General features: G+C 38.2%; 1 protein-coding gene across 2 annotated transcripts in view; it reads right to left on the reverse strand.

Annotated features, from left to right (window-relative positions):
- Positions 1–778: 778 nt before the first annotated feature.
- Positions 779–23,376, reverse strand: part of LOC117301017 (spastin-like) — a 54,510-nt gene continuing 31,912 nt past the window's right edge. For both annotated transcript variants that reach the window (XM_033784909.1, XM_033784901.1), the window contains 9 exons: positions 22,503–22,675; positions 18,647–18,815; positions 17,229–17,368; positions 14,648–14,795; positions 13,062–13,153; positions 11,233–11,355; positions 7,749–7,899; positions 6,431–6,471; positions 779–5,889 (listed from right to left, as the gene is read on the reverse strand). In XM_033784909.1, coding sequence (XP_033640800.1) covers positions 5,764–5,889; positions 6,431–6,471; positions 7,749–7,899; positions 11,233–11,355; positions 13,062–13,153; positions 14,648–14,795; positions 17,229–17,368; positions 18,647–18,815; positions 22,503–22,675 — 1,163 coding nt within the window. In that variant the 3' untranslated portion in view covers positions 779–5,763. The remainder of the gene's footprint in view (positions 5,890–6,430; positions 6,472–7,748; positions 7,900–11,232; positions 11,356–13,061; positions 13,154–14,647; positions 14,796–17,228; positions 17,369–18,646; positions 18,816–22,502; positions 22,676–23,376) is intronic.

The following is a 23,376-nucleotide window of genomic DNA, read 5'->3' on the forward strand; positions in this document are numbered from 1 at the left end:
CTGATCAGAAGAAGTCTAGGCCAGAAAAGTCTACGCCAGAAATGAAATCCAACATGTATGCAGATGGACGAGGAAGTTAAGAACGCTACATGGTGCCAGTGTCAATTACTCATGTGGTCAGCCAGTAGACTTTGGGGGTTCAGCCCTGACATTGATGATCGTGACACTAGCTTTGTCAGATTGACCCTTTATCTCTGCGCCCAGTCTCAAGGGTATGCTTTATAAATGTATAAATATTACCAGACTCCACAAAGGTCCATGACACAGTTGTTTCTGTGAACTGTAGATTGAATATGACCTGTCAACAGAGGGCTTGAGTCCCACAAGTCAGTTTTTGTGTAAGCAGCCCCACCACTTGAGTGGGACCAATTATGGTTTGAGTTTTTTTCTCAGAGGTATGATATTTGTCCTACTTTAGTCTGATTTCCGATTTTTGTTTTTTGCCCTTGGAAAAACTGTGAAAGTGCTTAGGCTTACACAATGTATACATATAAATCAGCCCTTGGACTTGGGCCAAAGGCCAAATATTATGTCTATTACAGCAAGATTTACTGTAACGTTTTTGACTACCATGGCACTGGAAACCAGAATTCAGTACAAGCAGTTCATAGAATTTTACACTTAACTTGACACAGTTGGCACAAATTCAATGGTAAACAGCTCCATGACACCTGTCAACTTCCACAGGGTTTTTTGGGTTGAATAGTAGTGCTGGTAGAACACCTGTTGTTGAGACATTCAGAATCACAATAAAAATCACACTAATTCCAGCAAACTATTTCCTCCATAGTGTTTTATCTCTTTTATTAATATTTACCGCTTCATATAAAATAGTAAATACCACTTAGATATATTATTTTCCAGTGCCCTGTGTCTCTGTTACTTTCAAACGCAGCAAAACCAAAGACAACAATATTAAAACAAAGATATGTAACCATAAAGTATACCATGACTAAACAGTGACAAACAGTTTACAATTAATTCCACTGTGATGATGAAACTAAACGTCTGCTTTCCTTGCAAATTACTTGTACATCTTAACTGCAAAACACATATCTACTTCTCATATTTGTGAAATAAACTATATGCAAAGAAAACTAAAAGTTATAGTTGTGCTATTATTTTACATCCCTAGCATGAAATAACTCAAACAATACTGATCAACATCATAGAAACCATTGCCTTGTATTTGCTCCATTCGTAACGGAGAAATAGTCTGCACCCACTTTTGTTCAAGTTGTTTCTGTGTTCATTAATGTTACAGTACGATGGGTATATGATCAAGATAACCACAGCATTATAAAGGTCTAAGCCCAATTTCATACATGTGCTTAGCACAACAACATTATGATTACCAGCATAACGTTACAGGATAAAATAACATAACTACATGAACAAAATGTTACTGAAGATATCCTGCTTAGTTTTTGCTAAGCAGGCATTTTTAAGCAATATTTTCTGCTCTATGAAATTGGGCCCAGTTTTGTGAGGTGTATCTCTAATTCTAAATGGTTTGATAGCGAGAGAAAATTATACCGTTCAACAAAACAAGGGTGGTACCTTGACTCCTCAAAGTATCAAAACACTTGTACTTGAATGACTCAGAAGAAAATCACCACAGGAACTATCAAATAACTTGTTGTGGCAAAAAGTAATCATTAGAAAACCCCCAAAATGATTCCTCTGAAAAGTGGACAAACTATTCATATAAAAACGCCCTGATTTGATGTATAAACAAACAAACAAACAAAGCATTAAAACAAAGTACAATGCCGCAAAATTATACCAATAACCATAAATACCAACCATTCTACATACTCAATAATATTAAGACCAATGTCTCCCACTGTTTTAAAGTGTTGTAAACGCAAACAAATTTAGTTGAGAAAGTTGTGTGGGTTCCATAGAGTTATTAACAGAAAGTTTTAGATAACATTTTTCCGTTGAGAGTTTTGGCTGCATTTTTCCCTATAGATCTGCGAGTGGTACTTACAGACCACCTAAACTTGTAATATTGGCACTGTGGTGTTCCCTTCATTTGTTTCCATTTATTCCTTAGCTTGACTTGCATAACTGGTGTCACAAACCACCAATACATTTTGATGTTCTGTTTTTGGTGATCACCTCATAAAAAAACCAGTACACAAGGTTAATGTACATACCTTAAGTAGCTTTGCCACAGTTCACCAAAAGGCTAAACTTGTGGACAAGCCATTAAGTTTCTGTCGGGGTTAGTAAAACGACTCTCTCACAACTATTTCGCAAGACTATTGCTCTCTGGACCAAAGTGGTCAGAGTAGTAGTCTAGCACATACAAGTAGTCTCACTAGTTGCAAGAGAGCCGTTTTGCCACAACATAAATTTAACAATTTTTCCACAAGTCTACCATAAGGCCGTACATCCAGTCTGTCAAGCTTTGAGCATAAAACATAGTGCACAATCCTTTGCAACGCAAATACATGACAAGCAATGCACATAGTTTCTATGGATACCGCTGTACCCAATAAGGATACAAGGAACTAAGTTCATTGTTTGGTGTGTACTTTCATTTTTATAAAGTGCGCACAACACATCCACAACTCGTGACAAAGAGTCCATTTTACAAGGTCATTGTGTATAAGGCTGGAAATCTCGAATGATGTATAGACCAAACATTGCTTATAAAAGAAACGTATTAAGAAGAAATAGGTCCAGTCTACACATGGCTGTATAAGAAATTAGCAAATGCTCTCACCAACATGACTGCATGATGAAGTCACATTTACAAGGGCTTTACATTGATACTGCCTCTTGTTAACAAAGGATTAAAGACTGAAAGGCAATGCGGTCAGCTTACATTTTAATTCCTGAGGTAGCTATGTTCAAGTAGCCATATATCTTGACACTGCAGGGAATGGGCTTTCGACAAAGGACAATATTTGAAAAGTAGATTAGAGGAATATGTGTACGATAAACGTTCCAATAAATCAAACAAAATTTCATCCCAATCCCTATGGGCCATTTCATGGCAAGAACAGCCCAACTAAAAAAATGACATTTTAAGAAAATGAGAAAACGCAGAGAATATTTGTTTTTCCATAAAAAAAACAGGACAAAATTCTTTTAAAAAAAGGGTAAGATAGTATACATCAATCCCAATTATTCCATTCAGTGCATAATACAGGAAGGAGACAAAATTGATTGGCCTAAACTAATTACCAAGAAGAAAGCTTTAAAGGAACAATGAGGACTGAAATTTTTCTCAGAATCGTTCATAGCTTGTTTCAAAACCACTCATTCAAATTCCACCTGCCACAAAAAGGGAAAATCAAAATTATTCAGACCATTGTTGCATATTCCGGTTGAGGATATCATTTCCTTCAATACAATGGACAGGATAAGCCAGCGTTCCCTACTGGTATGACTCACTTAAAGCCACACCCAGGTCAAGAAGAGAAAAGAAAAAACAACTGATTTACAGATTAAGGAAATTATATCAACTGATGATAGGGCCTTAGACTGTTTAACTTTCTCCATGTGTTCATGCTGAAAATATTTCTTTTCTAATGAGGTACATTGTTAGATATTTTGAATTATTAGAGAAGTTGAAGCATAAATCTTACTCCAGCTAATTGTATCAGTCTGCCTTGAAACCACTTTGATCCGAGGCCGGGCCCAATGTCATAGCTATGCTTAACCAGAAAATATTGCTTAGAAGTTTGCTGCTAAGCAACAATGATCAGGATACCAGTTACAGGTGGTGTATTTGACCTGGTGTTGTAGCCGGTAATCTTATTCATATGAGCTTAATTGTTTTGTGCTTGACTACTTTTTGTTATTTTAAGAACTTGCAGACTATGCACAGACTACAAGCCAACCACATATGCCAGTACTTAAATCTTCCCAAATGGATATCAAAATCCTCAAGAAACTTTGTGATTATCTTTCATTGACGCGGCTCAGAAAAAAAATCCATCTACCTGTCTCACTTTACCTTTTTTAAATGGAAGACACATTGTCCCTGAAAGATTTTTCTAAGGCCAACAGGGCTCTCGGACAACTGTCCGAGTCTCTTTAACATTATGATAGAAAGTTTGGGACTTCATGGAAGGTCAGTTAGAAATGAATAACAAAATGCAAAATCAGATTATCAGACTACAGCTACAAAATTAAACAGAGCTACAATTAATCAGTAAAACACTCAAAATTTGTAAGGCATTACCAAATTTACTGCTACAAGGGTTGAATTTAAAATGAAACCAAATTGCTCTTGCATTAAACAACCAATTTTACCATACAGGGAGGGCCTAGAAAAGTTGTAAAGTGAAAATACAAAGGATAGTAAATTGCAAAAGTGTAATCAAATGATTTTTCTTAGCGAGGTAGATAATCTGCAATGTGAACTTTACAGGCATTTGTGGTTCATAATTATTCCACACAAGAAAAGGAAATGGAACATTGTCGGTCTATCTTATATTTTAAAAATCTTTTGAGTTGTTTGTTTTTCAGACAGCAAAGTCGCCTTTACATCCACCACCAATTATTATTTTATCATTTTGTACAATTGACATTATGTACATCCTCAATAGTTTGCTTTCATATTATATAATTCCAATTCACTGTAGCACACTGCCTTTTGCTTTTTGGCGAAATAGGTAATGTTTTATTCAAGTAATTCAAAGATATTCACAGTATGACACTACCAACATAGGGCTAGATAGCTCAGTTGATAGTGATCACCAGCATGTTAACCCAGAGGTCCCATGTTCAAATCCCATTTAGCCAATTCTTCTTTGTCGCCCACAAAAATGCTTTACTATTTATCATTCTTGAGCTACAAATGCTTTTGACAGTTTAAAGTTTTGAACTCATTCATATGTAGCTTTCCAAATCTTCACTTGCTGATTATAATTCTTCTCTAGTTTTCTTAAAATTCATGCATGTCAGCTTTTACTCTTTTTAACCTCTAACAATCTTGTCAAAAGTGGTTCTGAGATGTGATATAACTGAACGCTAAGATAACGCAGAGCTGCTGCAAGTCTATTAGATCCAACTGCCTGTTTATACCTTCAAGCCTAAAGAGGGGCTCTAAATTAAGTTTTGTGATGCATTCATTTTCAAAATGCATTTTATGTGAGTTAAATAGACTTGTATCAATTGTTTTACTTTTATAGTAGTCTTGATTGACTGCGTACATTTTGTTAACGTAGTCGCCGATATTGCAACATGAATTACTGAAGAAAAGGTATGTGTATCAGCTGTCTCAAGAAGACGATCAGAGCAAACTGATCGAAACGTTGAGTTGTAACCAAGGGTTCTTTTTCAGAACCATCCCAACTCATTTAGAGATAGTCATTACAAAGTCATTCACATCCTACTTATGTGTAGCGTCAATCCTGGCCATATCTCGTTGTTGGGGCCCCTTGCCCCCTTTCAATGTTGGTTCAAATTGCCAGTCTTCTTCTGAGTTGAGGGGGACATGGTTTATTGTCAGTGGGAAGTGGACAGGGAATGGTTCTATATAACATTAGGAATAGGTGGCCCAAGCATTTTGGCCGGGATTGTAGACCAGCAAATAGTAATTTTGTGAGTTTATCAGCCAAATGACCTCTTTAACGACCCTCGAGGTTATCATGGGTAAGTCTGCGGAACACATACTAAGATGAGTTCTAATAGAGGGTGACAACCACCAGGCACACACGGGGTCAATAAGAACTATCTTTCAACACTAACAGGGTATCTGAGGCTCCAAGGGTAACAAGGTTGATGTGTTCACTGACAGTGTCAAACGGAGCCAACGTCTCCGTACATGGCATTCCAACGGATGTAGGTGTCGAGTAAGTGAGGTTGAACGCTGCAGCGAATCCGCTTAATCGATTCCTGGAAGTCGGCTAATTTGATATCCCGTACCTGGGTTGTTTACAAACAGAGTGATGCAAGAAAGGAAAGAAGAAGAAAAAATTGCCATGAAACAAGTTTTAAAAGAAGTGTCTGAAACTTTAGGAAATGAAAACTGCAAATGAAACTTTAATCGTCTCACCATTCACATTAAGTTATAATCTAAGATTAGGTGTTGCTTTACTGTGAAGATTCATTCCCGCATGACATCTTATTGCAGGCTAGTATAGTGCATCTATCATCGGCAACCACAGTGGATGATATTGCATGGTAAAACAGGAGGAGCGTTGACTGTGCACTGTGCAGATGCATTTGCCACATTATATCATACTACAGGCTGGTGTAGTTTCTCTATCATTCAAAACCACAGTGGAGATTGAATGGTCAGACAGTAGGAGGGCTGACTGTGTACTGTGCAGACGTATTCACCACAGTCCCATAATAATGATTGGTCAGAAAGAAGGAGGCTTTTAATTTGATTTGATTTTAAGAAGATAAACTAATTCAAAGATAGGCATCCCACAGGAAATCATTTACAGAGTGTTGTTCCTACCTCAGCAGCCGCAGCAGATTTCACCAGAAGAGGGCCAAGCTCTGTAATGTCAAACAATAAAAACATTGAGACCAATTAAAGAACTGACTCCGCGGTAGTACAGTTAATCAAGATCCTATAAGCTAAAGTAGTAGTCCCAGCCTATTTTCTATACCAACCGCCCTGGTAATGTTTAAAAAAGCAGGACAGTTCTTTTCAGAACTGAGAAGACTCTCGAACCCCAAAACATCTACTCTGCGGTAGTAAAATAAAGCAAGACAGTTCTCTATTAAGAACAATCTCTACTTGGCAAGTAGATACACAAATGGTGGTACAATGAAAAGATTAACACTGAAGGTAACAACAAGACAACCGTAAAGTTACATTTCTCATTAAAAACAAAAATCCCCTTTTAGCTTGTACATTAATTTCCTGAGCAAATATTTACAGGGAACACGAACGGTTCCCAGTCACAACCAGTACACACTGCATGGCCTTTTTTGCTGGTAGCCTGTTTTTTACACAGCAATACTTTTCTGCAATGAGCAACTTTGTACTCGGCTCTAAGAAACTCCCAATGGAATTTACAATTCAAAGCAGCACTTGTTTTCTGTTCCCACTGAACGCATTGGCATCCATCCAGCTAAGTATTGGGTTGGAGCAGAACGTGCAGTAAGTTGTTTACGGCAAAAAAGGCAGTTCAACAGGAACAATCTATTTTGAGGTGCTTCGGGACCAAATTTACAGGGTAGCTGAATATCTTCTGAAACCTGTTGTTCACTGCCCTATAAGCTGTTACACAATGAACAAAGCAGTTCTTGTTTTGAGAAAAAGTTGTTTTTTTATTTAGGGGGTGGGGGGGGGTACTGTTGCTTTAGGAGGCATGGCTCTTAGGTATTATTGCTGTAGTATGTAACAGGGATCTGTGTTTTACTGTATAACATTAGAACTCACATAACATGAACATCCTATCAATGTTCCTAGTGTTCCTATGAAAATGTCTTTGAAGGGAGCTGAATAATAAATCTGCCTTCATTGGGTGTAGGGGATGGGCTTGGGTGCTCATACAAAATGAGGTGTTGCCATCCCTATTTCAATGCCCAAAATGCTCCTTTTTGGTAACAATTTCCTATTTCCTGTTTTTTATTTCTCCAATGAATATTTAACAATGTAAACCAGTGGTTCCTTGGATTTAAGGCTCACGCCCATAAGGTCCCTCCCTCCCCCCGGGGTATGTGACAGAATGTTCTCCATCACTTCTTCCACAAGCCGACTATGTAATCAACGAACAAATGAAGTATTAGTTTGACCTCCTTCATCAATCCTTGAGTAATCTTACCCCTGATTGGTCCAAGTGCAGCATCCTTAGCTAAGGCTGTCAGATCACTCCCTGAGTAGCCCTCGGTGATCTGGGAAAGCTGGGCCAGTTCTTCATCTTTCAGTGGAGTGTGGTGTTTGGAAAGAAGACGGGTCAACAGAACCTTCCTCGTCTGGTAAAACAAGTATAAAATTGGAAAAAAATTAAATACATAATGTACAGTATGCAATCATCAAAATAAAACTTGCATGGCAGGCAAATTGTAAAGAAATGCCTTTAGCGTACAATATTAAGCATACAAGTCTTCCTAAGCAAAGTCAACAGTATCACTTCCGTTAAACCGAAACATGCCAAAACAAAATTGTACAACAAAATTCATGTGTGATACTCGATGGTGAAACCAGACAGTTCTTGCCAAAACTCAAACTTGATGAGAATAAGAGTTTCAAATAACACCTAGATTAATGTAAGTATTTCTCAAAATAAAATGTTTTAAGACAATGTTTCAGCTGTCTTCTGTTTTTAACTTCATTTCACTATTTCTACGAAGTGCTTGATTATTTTGGCACAGGACACCATGTTGTCATCCTAAATCTGGTAGCCGTTCAAGTGAATCAAGCAAAGAAAAGAATTCAGTAATGCAATGAACAAACTCATTTCCACTCAAGTACGCAACAGTATATTACCGAAGAACTATATGCAACTGTTGTTAAACACTTAAAGTCAAAACTAAACACCTGTAAATGTTTATAAAAGGATCTGGAAACAACTCTTTAGTAAAAATTAATTTAAAAAGGGATTCCAAAAGGCAATTCATTTCCAATCGCTCATTAAACCCTAATGTTATTGGAGCTTTTGGTTACAGGGAGTTTGGGGTGAAACTGAGGACTAAGAGGAAATAGTTAATTTCTACCAGCCTGTCGTCTTTCCACACAAGTACCAAGTACATAAGGCTATAGAGACTGCCGGATGATTTCCTTGTATTAGGGTGTCCATAGGATGGAGAGCTTGACAAACAGCTGAAGGGATCAGGATCATTACCATGGGAAGGGTGTCACTGCCATCATGTGAACAGGATACAATCACCGGTAAGCCTGGTGTTTTGAGACCCTTGAGAGGCTGGGTTCAACATTGGGCTATCGAGGTTGTTTTCATCAACATGAAGTAAACATACGATGTTGGTATCCTTTTTTCAGTCATAACTTTCAATAAACATTTCATTATACTTTACTTTTGTTTATAGTGTTGTTAATGGTGTGTTTTGTATTTGTCTATTTCATTACACATGCAACAGTGCAAGCCCCATTAACAGGATGAATAATGAACTGTGAAGAACTGTAAGGAAAACCCCAGACAGGGAAAAGGCACGGATTGAAAAATGAATCCAAATGCGGCCCCGGTCTGAGGCATGAATTAAACCGTGGTCCAGAGAGGCGACAGCTGGAGAAAGAAACCACTGAGCAAACCTTATCCCCCCTCATTTCCTATTTTCATCAACATAAAGACATTCACCTGCAAGCCTTGCCTTGAATTTAAATGGTTTATTAAAATAAAAATCATTCACACAGCCAGTCGGCTGATTTACATGATTTGAGAGAAGAGAGCTTCCATGGTGCTTCCCACTAACCCCACCCCCTTTGTGAGCCCAATTATGATGCCAGCACCAATGACTGCATGTTATCATTCAATCACCTTTTTTCAATATAACATCTTTAATATGCCTCTCAATCACATTTCAGAAAACCTCTCCAGGGTTACCATGGATATTCAAGAATTCATTAAAAGCACAGAAACCGAGGCAGAAGCTTTTGTTATGAATCCAGACTATCATAACACAGTAACTGGGGATGCTATGGAGTCACATGGTTACTGGGGATGCCAAGGAGTCTGGGTGTCTACTTGAAGATTCCAGCGAGACTGATCTTGTTAAACACTTCATAGAAGATGAGACAATCATGACGCCCATCTCCACAATAATCTTGCCATCAGCAGTTACCCCTTTATCATACGGCGGCCATCTTGTTTGCAACTTGCTCTGATGCAAATCAACAACACTGAAACCGAGGAACACGGTCTGGACCCTTTTTATAGAATAAAAATTCTAACTATTACTGCCAGTGGGGTATTAACACAGGGAATCTGATGACGGTAGCATGATTAGATTTTTCCATCAAACCATAAGTATGGACGACACTGCTTTTGAGTTTACAAATCCAGCCCCCAGGTTGGTTCCAGGTGTGAATTCTTTCAACATTGATGACATGATAAAATTTCTTTGCGTTTTCGTTCACATTAAAAAGGAAGTATACATGTACCTTTGGTTTTTGGAACTGTTTGGTTGTTTTAATCCAATCAATCAAAACTAACCTGTGAATATTTCAAAAGGTGGTCGCGTTTTTGAGATTTTGCTTACAAATCAGATGCGATTATGTCCACTTAGGACGAATAACCCGTAATTGGAATACACAACCTGAGAGACATTACTGTCAGTGACGCTTCTCAGATTCAAATTTGTTTGGGGGGTTGAAAAACTTATATATTTGTCCATAACCACATTACTCCAAACTGAAACGATTCTCAAAATATTTTATCTTATTGGAAGCTGCTGTACTTCTAAGTGAGGTGGATTTTTGCCATTCAATTTAAAAGTGAATACCAAACGCCTGACTTCCCTTTAAATATGTGGAACAGCATCTTTATTTGATTTATTAAGTATGTGGAACAGGCTCTTTATTTGATTTCAGTCACTTGTGCTTAATGTCTTGCCATACTTTATGTTATCTGACCTGATTTCCATTACTCACAGACTGAGACTTGATGGAAAAGAACCATGACATGCAATATCCTATGAATTTATTTTGTCATGAATGATCTCGGTCGTTGAAGCAGAGTTTGATTTTCCTGTAAACAAATTCCTTCCTGATGGTTGAAGACAAATATTTGGGGCACATATACATGTTTTGGTGGTTATTTAAAAACCTATGATGCAAAAACCTATGATTTTTAACTGTTTTATTCTTATGTGCCAATGGAAACGGATTTTCTGTATATTTATGACGTGGACAATAATAAAACATTCAAAAAATAGTGAATGGTCTGAATTCTCGACCCTAGCAGTCTTTCTTAAAGAGTGACAAGCAAATCACCATTTAATTAATTTTTTGTTTGTATTTGTGCCATAGAAATAGAACTCAGAGAACGCTGAGTGGGTCATTGTGCATGCAATTTCGTTGTGAGGCCATTTTTGTACGCGTGTATGGCAAAACGCTTTGCTATACAGTAGACGTCATGAACATATTGACCAATGAAAACACGTAGAAATGGTCTATTTGCGATTTTGCCATACACACGTGTCACGCGATGATCATTTGGCAATATACAAGCGTATCGCATGGTATTGAAATGCCGCGTCCACAGAGGACACAGAGGGCAGCCGAGCTCAGCGCTCTCTGAGATATATTTCTATGATTTGTGCAAGATCACTGAGAGCCCTCTTCCTTCTTACCTCCAAGTCTGGCATAGTCACATATATTCTTTTTACAAATCGACGTAGCACGGCGTCATCCAGCTCTTGCGGCCTGTTTGTTGCACCCATAACCAGGACTCTGTCACTCGAGTCAGCCGTTACCTGAAAATCACATCAAAAAGAATGTTCCCTGATATTGGTGTGGAGGCATTGTATGGTGTGACAGTAAATTAAATAGCTACAATCCTGGCCAAAATGCTTGGGCCATGCATGGACCACGTGACATACCCTCCCCCCGTTCGCTCTCCCCTCAATGTTGCTATAAACCCCCGTTGGAGCGCAGACCATGCAATAAGAGCAAACATTGATTGTAGACAAGTTCTCAAGAACAAATCTACACAGCAAAGTAGAGCATAAAGGATTTGAACTGCCTCTAGCTTCCAGGTAAGCTCGGTGGTCTAGTTGGTAAGACACTACTCTAGAATTGCAAAGGTCATGGGTTTCGAATCCCACCCGAGGAATATGCCTGTGATATTTTTTCACAGAGCTCGGAAAAGTACTGAGTAAACAGTGCTAACACACATCGGTGTATCCAAAATTAATATACACATGGTGTTACCGCAAACTGAATATACAATGAATATTATCTTATGTTGTGTTCATCGAGTGTATTAGGGTCTTCAACCTTTAACAACTCTTAAAGGACCATTTATTTCTGAATAACCATCACAATTGGCCTTAAGCTGTCTCAAATGTTTGACTCACAAACTGAACTTATTCTTATTTTTTTAATTTTTATGGGAGATTAAAAATAGAAAATTACAGTTCAGGAGAAGACCTTGATGTTACCTTTCTGGTTTCATCAATTCACCCTAATTTCACACCAAAGCACATTATAGTTGGAGAAAGACAAAAAGGCAATTGTTGGTGGTAAATTACGATGAAAACGTATAATACAAGAGAAAACTGATCGAGAACAAATGAGCAGAGAAAATGTGGAGGAGGTTTGCAAAAAGCAGAGCTTGTCGTGTGCAAGCCATCACTGTGAGTTGTATGAGTGGAAATAGGTCAGATAATGCTGCCGTTTGCGGTCACTACGGACATTCTTGTACAAGCCACTTGTGGCTCTTATCTCTTGAGGGCTCACCAACAATTCAGGGAGCTCTGTCAGATTCCCTTCATTCAGAACATGGTTTCATTGATTAAATTGGTTCACTCTCCTGCCCAACTTGCTCTTTCCTTCAAATTCCCCAGGAGACTGTAGAGTCTACAGTGCACAAATCACTGGGTTTCTACAATCTTTAGAAGCAGAAGAAACCCAAGCAACCTATGCTAGCCTGGGTTTCAACATACCGGGTAATACAGTCTTTACAAACAGAAGAAACCCAAGCACCCTATGCTAGCCTGGAAGGTATGGTACTTTGAGGCAGTCTGTGGTACAAGCGTGTAGGAGGGTTTATGTCATTTTCAAATAACTTTTTAGTCTCTCCTGCGAGGGTCGATACAAAAATTAATGTAAAAGTGGTAATATGGCATTCCTCTACTCCTTAAAAACACATAAATTGATACAAAACAACAACCAAAACTAAAAATACTATATTTTGAGTTTTCACTTCAAGTATGCAAGCATTTTCCCAGTGACTCGCTGTGTTTTTGTTCAGTTACTTTTGACACAATTGATTTATGCAAACAAAATAACACCAGATAAGCTAGCAGGTATCCTGTCTCGAGTAATTTGACAACTTTCAATCCAGATTTTTTCGGTTGAGCTTTTTGAGCTCTTTCAGGAGGAAACAGGACTTATTTTGACCACGACAGACTGATTATCACATCCACTTCTAATCACTTCAAGGTTTAAGGAGGCTTACCCCGTCAAATTCCAGGAGGAACTCCGTCTTGAGTCGGCGGCTGGCCTCGTGTTCTCCTTCTTTTCTCTCCGTCAAGAGGGAATCGATCTCATCTGAGGGTGTCAGGGTAAGAGTTTAGAGAGATCAAACATGTCTGTACAGGTAACTAGCGATGGGCCAAGGGATCGATGCCGGGAGTTTAAAGACACTGGACACTATTGGTCATTGTCAAAGACCAGCCTTCTCGCTTGCTGTATATCAACATATGCATAAAATAACAAAACTGTGAAAATTTGAGCTCAATCGGTCATCGAAGTTGCGAGATATTAATGAAAGAAAAAACACCATTGTCACGTGGAGTTGTGTGCTTTCAGATGCTTGATTCCGAGACCTCAAATTCTAAATCTGAGGTCTCGAAATCAAATTTGTGAAAATTACTTCTACCTCGAAAACTACGTTACTTCAGAGGGAGCCGTTTCTCACAGTGTATTATACTATCAACAGCTCTCCATTACTCGTTACCAAGTAAGGTTTTATGCTAAGAATTATTTTGAGTAATTACCAATAGTGTCCACTGCCTTTAAGGTAAAAAGGAAAACATTACTTTACTTAAACCTAACATTTTTGTTCGTACTGTCAACACAAATTTTCCAAAAAAAAACGAAGTGAAAAGTTTGCTACTTTTACTTAACACTTCCATGTTTTGAAATAATTTATGTAAAAATGATTCAGTGTAAATTCTTCTAGTTTTGTTTTCAAGGATATGACAATAATTTAACCTCTGAATGTGGAAAGGGGTAATTTCCCTCACGATTTAAAAGTAATGAAAAAGGGGGGGGAAAAAATCACACAATAAAATAAGCTGAAACTTTCATCTACGTATTGGTTGCAATATTGTAAGATGGGGGTTGGGGTCCACAGACTAATGTGAGGGGTCCAAAGTGGCTGTAGAAAATTCAATGGCACACATGTTCTATCTGCTCTCAACCAATATTGAAATTTTATTTCAGTCCTCATCGGACCAACTAGCTGTGCAGGGAAGGTCAGTGGTTTAAGCAACTAGCTGTGCAGGGAAGGTCAGTGGTTTAAGCAACTAGCTGTGCAGGGAAGGTCAGTGGTTTAAGCAACTAGCTGTGCAGGGAAGGTCAGTGGTTTAAGCAACTAGCTGTGCAGGGAAGGTCAGTGGTTTAAGCAACTAGCTGTGCAGGGAAGGTCAGTGGTTTAAGCAACTAGCTGTGCAGGGAAGGTCAGTGGTTTAAGCAACTAGCTGTGCAGGGAAGGTCAGTGGTTTAAGCAACTAGCTGTGCAGGGAAGGTCAGTGGTTTAAGCAACTAGCTGTGCAGGGAAGGTCAGTGGTTTAAGCAGCTAGTTTTAGAGCAGGGCCCACTTTTACTGAGCTGCTTAAGCAAACAAATTCACTAAGCACGACAAAACTGCACTTACCAGAACAAAGTTACCAGCCTTAAATACCATGTCATAATCACATGCACCACTGCTAATTTTTGCTAAGCACATGACCTGAAACCAAACCGTGTGCTGCAAGCAGCTCTATAAAATTGTGACCTTGGTCAATGGTAATTTTTTTTGAAATCCCACTTAGTACCTACCAATAAAAATAACAGAAGGTTGTAACTCTCTAGCCACTGCAAAGAGTGCCTTGACCATTTTCTCTCCTTCACCGACGTACTTAGAGGTTAGCGTTGCTGCACTGATGTTGAAGAACGTTGCATTGGATTCATTGGCCACTGCTTTAGCCTGAAAACAGGAGATGAAAAAAAAACCATTATCTTTAAAACCTGACCACTATGGACATCTTTAAAATAGTATTGATATGTGTTGAGTTCTCGCAAATGACGAAGACTACTATATGACGGAACATCAGGAATGGCCGGCCAAAAGGCTCAGTTTCCGATTGGCTACCATAGTCAACCAATAAACCCCTTTCATGTGTCGTCACAAGACCCAAACAGAGCGCCCTCACTGAGGTCAATAAAGACCTATCATTGGCTGAAAGCTGTGTGCAGAGCGTACACACGTGCACATAACCATTGTGAGACCTCAGCAATGTCGGCAGCAGCCAATGTAAGCGGTCATTAGGGTTAAGCAATTCATGTAATTGAGATTTGAAGTCAATGACAGGTGATGCCATGCAATTATCATGAACTGCAGGTTTATTAATTGGACCATGTAAAATATTGCAAGTAAACGCAAAACTCATTTTGGGCTACAAAAGCCAAGATCATTCTACAGATTATTGGTTGCTGAGACGAGACCCTACTTCATGACTGAAGTCACTCTTATAGGTGGGTTTCAGTCAGTTTAATAGATTGAAATCTGGCGTCTACCAGCATGAAAAAATACATCAAAGGCACATGCCCAGAATGCAAACTAGGTTTTTGATGTTTACCGACCACAGTATGTACATGTAGAATGGTCTATGAAGGACTTCTGCAGCAACTTCAGGGAGTTCGAAACTGTCATGAAAATGTAGCATCAGTGCTCTTTAAATGCATTGTGCACATGACTATCTCTATGTACAAGTCCAGTAGCTATTCATGTGATTAGACACTGAGAGGCAAATTGCACAAAAGGTAGGTGAATGACATCCTAGCAACGGAGTTTGTGGCATGAACACTCCCAAAATCTATATTTTGCTGTAGTTCGTGTAACTTGTCATGTTTGTTTGTTTTTACATGACATGCCTTTGTTCTGTGCCCTGTCTCCACTTATCTAGCTTAGGGTACAAAAACAGAGGCTCACCCAAACCTAAAGCTCATTTGAAGCCAAATATAAGAGTCAAAACCCATCAAAGTTTTTTTAATAATAGTAAAGTGTAAGCTTCAAATGCTCCCATTTGGGGGGGGGGGGAATGAAGACTGGGCATGTCAGAAATTTCCCAGCGATGACTTTAACAACATCTAACCATAACATGGTACTTTCAAAAAACAAACCTGAACATCAGTTTGGATGGAATTTCAGCACATTTGTTATTGTAAGAAATGCTTCTCAACAGCAAGACAACGATTGAAGGTAATCTTTTTTCGATCTCGAAACTGATGAACACTGTACTTTTCCCTTTAAGTTGAAAAGCGTTTGCTCTAAAAGTCCACTGACAATCAGAATGTGAGGGGAATCGGTTCAAGATGAAATCTGATATTTGCTAACCACTCCAAAAGTGAATCCGCAAACCAAATACTCTTCACTTGTTCCCATTACGGGTATTTCTGTACAATCACACAGCCTATCAAGACGACACTATGGGCATGCATGAACAGCAAATAGTCAGAATATTATTCTCTCCAACCGCAAAGATGAAAGTAAATCTAGTATTTATTTATTTTCATACTGGAGGTGTCTCTGAATGCAGTTAGGATACGAGAGTTTTATAGTGTTCAATGATCAGAGTTGTAAAAATAGGTAAAAATATACTTGATGCTTGGGAAAGTCACATGTTCCACTATGTTCATGAGTAAAACTGCACAACTTTGTAACCGGGGCAGGAATAATTTCCTGACTTTACTCTCAGTTTTTGTTTGCAGGAGTAGCTCACAGATTTGGGTTTCACTGTTGCCTATACTGAAGCTTGGATGGCAAGTTAATATAGTGGTGTTCCGGCCAGTAGCATCAATTTAGTGGCAGATGATCATCTCCGAGTTTGACAATGTTCTCACGTCATCGCTATTCAGCATGCTTGCTGACAGAACCCAGCAAATGTTAATTTTTATTTTGTATGAGTACCGGTTACCGGGTTAATGCCCGCATAAAGTAATCTATCTGCCCAGGTGTCTGAGGATGTGTGATAACCAATTAACTTGTACCTCACTGCTTGGATGTTGTGCTCGTAGAAGGGTCATATCCAATTGCGATAAAGAAAATTATTATACATTGATAAAATATGGCATATCAGAAAAGTAACGTCTGTACATTCCCCTCATGAGAAAATTATGTTTTTTTATACATATTTGTGAACTTAATCAAAAGAAGCGAATACCCCCAACAAATTGTTTTAAGTATAAACATGAAAACTGATACTTGTAAAGGAAAAAAAAGATTGAATTGTTTAGTGAATTACATACCATAAAATCTCAGCTAGTAGCGTACTGTGTTCTTTTTTATGTGTAAAATCAGAAGTGATCATAGCACTGAAAATAAAAACCAGATAAATTATAAATAGAAAGCGCAACTCACCAGCATAGTTTTTCCATTTCCAGGGGGGCCAAATAACAAGAGGCCCCTTGCCGGTGCCCTTAGCCCTGTAAACAGCTCAGGACGCAGCGCGGGTAGAATCACTATCTCCTCAAGGGCTTGCTTGGCGAGATCTTGGCCAGCTAAGGGAGGAGGAAAGAAGAAGAAGAAGTAGGAGGAGATGCGATTCACTAATTTCCTCATTTGGAGTTTGGGAGGTTTTTTATTTTATTGGCGTGGTATTTTCCCTTCCAGTGCAGGATGCCATTGTTATTAGGCCAAATAGGAATCAGATCTTTGTGTCTAGATGCTATTAACCTTCAAGGGTTTTTCCCGCCCTATTTTTTATTTTATTTTTGTGGGGGGGGGGGGGGAGGGGGGGCGTTGCCAAAATAGAGCAGGCTGCAGGAGAAGGCATCAATTGAAAAGGGTGAGAAAGGTGCCTTAGGTGAATATAAGGATCCCTCGTAAATTAAAAGATAGTTGTTAAAGGTTGGTATATGGACATCTTCATTTACATTTCAAAGATGGACTCTTTCTTTAAAGGCAGTGGACACTATTGGTGATTACTCAAAATAATTATGAGCATAAAACTTACTTGGTAACGAGTAACAGGGAGCTGTTGATAGTATAAAACATTGTGAGAAAAGGCTCCCTCTGAAGTTAAGTAGTTTACGAGACAGAAGTGATTTTCCAAGAATTTGATTTTGAGACCTCAGAATTAGATTTTGAGGTCTGGAAGTCAAGCATCTGAAAGCACACAACTTCGTGTGACAAGGGTATTTTTTCTTCCATTGTTATCTCGCAACTTTGTCGCCAATTGAGCTCAAATTTTCACAGATTTGTTATTTTTATGCATATGTTGAGATACACCAAGCGAGAAGACTGGTCTTTGACAATTACCAAAGGTGTCCAGTGTCTATACCTTCGAAGCGGAATCTGGAAATATAACATGATTCCTTGAAAATTGCATATTGTATTGAATAGTAGAACCTTCTCACTGCAGCATTTTATATAGCAAAGTAGGAGGTGGGGTCACATGCATAGGGGGTCATCCAGCGTTGAGTTTCCAAGCACTTTTGCACAGTTCTAGTGTTGTATGTCCACAAAGTGTGCGTGTAATTAGTACTCAAGCATGATGCGCGATAAAATAATTAAATCATCTAAGAAGTGTCTATGAGCAAGTGTATACAGGTTTGGTTTGACCTTCATGAATCTGAAAAAGTTGAATTTGACAGTGGCGTGTTGTGGCCGAGCGGATAAGACCACCGTCAAGAAGCTCTGGTGTTTCTGATCAGCAGAATGTGGGTCCAAGTCCTAGTTGTGATACTTGTGTCCTAAAGCTAGACACTTGACCATTATTGAGATGAGGGGTGTGGGACTTAGGAGAACTCTTGCATTTTCCCCATAATGCAACTCACCAATATCCATAAATTTAACCGGTGCCCCGCTTTCCATGATTTCGTCCAGTATACGGTGAGCGAGTTTAGAGTCCACATTCTTGAGCTTACTGATCTTTTGCCGGACTGAGGGCGGTGCTTTGTCTGAGGCCAGTGCACTTGCTGCATCCTTTCTGGTAAGACCTCTTCCCTAAAGAACACAGAAATAGAAGAAATTTAAGCATACACATTTGCTCAGTGTTTGTCACAGTGTAAAAGTCTTGCTATAAGGAGAAAGAAAAATGCAAAGTTGGTTGAAAATACTCTTTATGTCACACACACAATATGTGTTATTGGGGGTGGGGTCAGCATTTTGTTGTTCCTGTGATGTTGGGTGAAGGGATCTCGTTCTTTTCTTTTTCTTATATTCTTATATACTTTGCTGAGTAGCTATCTTGCTTTTTATTCTACTGCGGTGGTGTAGATTTTGGATCTCAGGAGACTACTTAGTTCTGACATGAACTGTCCTGCTTATTATTAACTAATAAGGCGAGGGTTATTCAAATAAATCACATGCCTGTTACTCATTCTAGAATTCACTCACACCATTTCCTAACAGTGGCGTCTATGTTTGTCGCCACTAATTACCTTCCAGCTAATTGATTCCCCATAATTACAACGATTTAGCACACCCACACAAATCTGCGCAGACAAAACATACACATGCTTGAGCGAGCATGGAACTCAAAATGGATTGTTTGAATAAATTCAACCTCCCATGTGTCACCCGGTGAAATTGTTTCTTTGGCTAATCTGTTTTAATTTCACTAATTTCTCCAGCGCTTGGTGTAGTTCGTATTCACTCATTACCCTCTGCTTGGCTTGGTAGATCAGTAAATTATAGCTGAGTATGTTGGCACAATATTGATTAATACAGTACCTGTGTTGAATACAATCATGCTGGGTACGGGAGTACGGGGCATGGAAGTGTGTGTTTGATATGGTGGTGGCAATTTCCACATCATGTAGTTCACATTAAAGGTGATGACTGGGGGGAATTTAGGCCATTCTTTAAATAAACATTAACATGAAAACACTGATGTGAAATGTAAGTGTGCTGTTTGGCAGCCATGTGGATAGATGATCTTAAGAAGAGAACGCTCCAGAATTTTTATCAGTTTTGTTTACTTGATATTTATTTTACATTTTTGTTGTGTCAACTGTATTACAAATCCTTGACGATCTCTTCACCAAAGTAGGAGGCTTGCATATGACAAGCATTGCTTTATGCAGCCTCTTCCACATCTTTGAGGCCCTCTCATTCTTGGTCACTTTTCTCTTGAATAATACAATTTCATGGTAATTTACCGCTAACATTTTTTTTTTTTTACTTCAACTAGGCCGCTATGTTGTTATACTCTCTAGCTAATTTAGGAAAATTTAAACAAATTGGGGAGATAAAAAAAAATTAAAACAAATTAAATTTGGTCAGGATTCTTGTGCGCACGTTCATGTACTTGTTTTTACTGATTGTGGCAACTAAACGGTGATTTCTGTGGTCTTCAAATGAAATTTTTTTGACTTCACAGTATTTTTAGCAGAATTAGCATTTCTCTCAATATCTAAAATTTTAGAGAAATCTCATGGGGGATGCTTTGGTTGTCTTCACTTTTTTTGCACATGCACAGAAGCATAGATTGTGACTTCTTTTGTTAAAGGAACACATTGCCTTGGATCGGGTGAGTTGGTCTATAAAAAGCGTTTGAGTTGGTCTATAAAAAGACGAATATAATGATCCACACAAATATGCCTCAAAATTGCACGGTTTTCCTTTACTTTACGAACTAACATGGTCGGCCATTTTGTGGAGTCAAAAATTTGACTCCACAAAATGGCGTGCCATGTTAGTTCACGACGTATAAGGAAAACCATGCAATTTCGAGGCATATTTGTGTGGATCATTATATTCTACTTTTAAAACATCTTTCTAACCAAATGTATTTATAACAACGGTTTCAAATGCTTTTCATGCACCAACTCGCATATTCAAGGCAACATGTTCCTTTAACTGACATGTCAACTAATTTCATAGTTCACTGTTTATTTTTTTCTGATTGGCAGAGTTTTTAGATTTTATGTAAAACGCTATATGAAGAATGCACTATCATTATTATCTTTAGTGATTTTTAGGTCAACAATTGCTCAAAGAGCATAACAAAACTGAAATTTTTTTTAAAAATACATTGCCGTTGATTCAAGCAAATTTGTCACACCTGTTGTTTAGCAGGCCAGACGTAAAACTTTGCAAACATTTACAAGTATAAATTAATGCACATGTGGCAGAATAATGATTTTGTTAATAAATTCCTTTTCCAAATTCTGTTTTGGTTGAGGGAAGTTGTTTCTCAAAGAAACCAAATGACAAGACATTGATTCAAAAACTGTCAAACAAATAAAATGATGGCGCTTTGACTTTTTGCTGTCACAATAAAAAATGAATGAGTTTTTAAAATACACAACAAAACTCCGTAGGAAGAAAAGGAATGCAATATATCTGCAAAGTTTTGTTTGAAGGCAAAAGTCAAAGAGTAAGGCCCCAAAAATTTGACAAAAATAAGGCAAAATATTGTCACATTTTATTTGATTACACACCCAACAGGACAATTAGCACCAATAACAGGATGAGTAGGACACAAGAAGAAATATTCAGTTTTAGATTTGGGAGGAATGGGAAAACTTAAGCAATCAGGTAGAGACTGATAACCCAATCCACATGCAAGGCTCCGGTCTGAAGTGAGTTTCGAACCAGGGTCCACAGAGATGAAAGGCAGGGGAAGAAACCACTTAAACAAACCTGGCCCAACATGCCACACATATTTAACAAATTGTTAGCATCAAATGGTATTTATGTCTGGCCTTCATATTTACTGGTTTTTTTTGTCTGAAAAATCATTGTTGTTTTGTTCCTAACTACGGCGGACATTCGTCTCTATTCAACAAAGAAATAACATCTGGCATTAAGTACTTTTCTCATCACACGTGTCACTGAGGGGCAAATTAGTGTCAAAGCTGTTGCTACGTATTGTTTGTAGTATTCTATGGGGAAATTTATGCAGTCTGACTCTATATTATCACAAAATTTAACAACCAAATATCCACAATCTGGGAGAAATTAAAATATGAAAGAGATGATTTGTCCTTTGGGTTGGTAACATCTGGCATCTGTTTATAGAAATGTAATTTTTATTTTAAATCTATAGGTTCTTCTTTGTTATATTTTGTACACTTTTGATGTGTTTATCCAAAAAAAAATAAAAGTCTCGAAAATAAAAATGAATAAAAACAGGCAAAGACTGAGCTGTGAAAGTCTTATGCTAAATCTTTATGGCTGTTGGTGTTGTTATCAACTTATAATCATTGTTTTAAAAATGGAGGGAAATTTGACGTTATGAATTTGTATTGACATTTTCGTCCAAATAGAATAAGACCTGGAAATAGAAGGAGATTTTGAAGCCAAAACTTACATTTTCCCATTCTAGGCCTTGTTGCCCCTTGGAAATATCTCAACGGTTTTGCCCTTTGACATTTGCCAGATATAAATGGCCTTGCCCCACTTGGTATTAGGATTCATGATCATGTTTCACAAATTTGGATTGAGATCTCAGCATCATGAAGTGAAATTCCAGTTCAATCTAGGGTTCCCCAAAGTTCAGTTTTAGGGCCTCTATTATTGAATTTGTTCGTTTTGGTTGACCAAACTATTGTTCTTCAAGACCCTTTGATTGTGCAATTTGTTGGTGTTTGCTGGTGAATGAAAACAAAAATGAAAATGTGGCACAATCTTTTTACAGCCACCTTGCTAGCCCGTTGCCCTTGAATTGAATGCAACCATCCTTACCCTTGAACTTGTAGTGTTTGATGGCTCTGTGCCATGACTGTGTCTATGACCGTAGGTGAGTGGTCGTCTCTCTGGTGTGGCTGGGCTTCTACTTCTGAAGCCTTCTCTAGGGGTGGATCGAGGTACAACAGTAGTCTTATGGGTCATCTTAGGCAAGGATGTTCGTTCACTTCCTGCATTACACAAACAAAAGGGATGTATTTTAAAGTATGTATTTTAAAGTTTACAGTAATTTACTGTGATTTTTAACCCTAGTGCACTTCACGGTTTAAAAGTTCATCTGAAAGTTAAACCAACTAAATAAAAGATGCAATCAAAAAGTAGAAACAGAATAAATTGTGTGCTACTTTTTATCCAAATGTATGTTATTAAAAAGTGTAACTACCTCCTCCTTTTTCACCATTTAAAGCGCTGCACATTACATAGCGTTATTCGAAAGCCTCTGAGTGTGATGTCAGATGTTCGGGCTAATTAAGGCTGTACTTTCATCTGATTGTCATCATAGGTTTCCAAAGAGACCTATGCGTACTTTCCTAAGTGTGAGGGCGATGTATAGCTTAACTTTCCCTTGTGTTTTTTTTAATTTAACTAAAAGCATAAAAATGATTTGTTTACTTGTTTATTTATTCTGGTTGTGAAACCAAGGACAAGAAAAGCGAACTTAATCACTTTATACTAGCCAAGAACTCCATAGAGGGAAGACAAAGAAGTTCCAGCTTTAGATATGGAAGGAAAACTCAAGATAATTATTCCAGGGAAAACCCATGCAACCGGGTAGTGACTGAAAACCCAATCCACATAACACCCCCATTGGGATTTGAACCAGGGTCCTACAAAGATACCACTACACCAACCCCTAGCATTCTTAAGCATT

This window comes from Asterias rubens, chromosome 1 (assembly GCF_902459465.1).
Source record: "Asterias rubens chromosome 1, eAstRub1.3, whole genome shotgun sequence".
Classification (NCBI taxonomy): Eukaryota; Metazoa; Echinodermata; class Asteroidea; order Forcipulatida; family Asteriidae; genus Asterias; species Asterias rubens.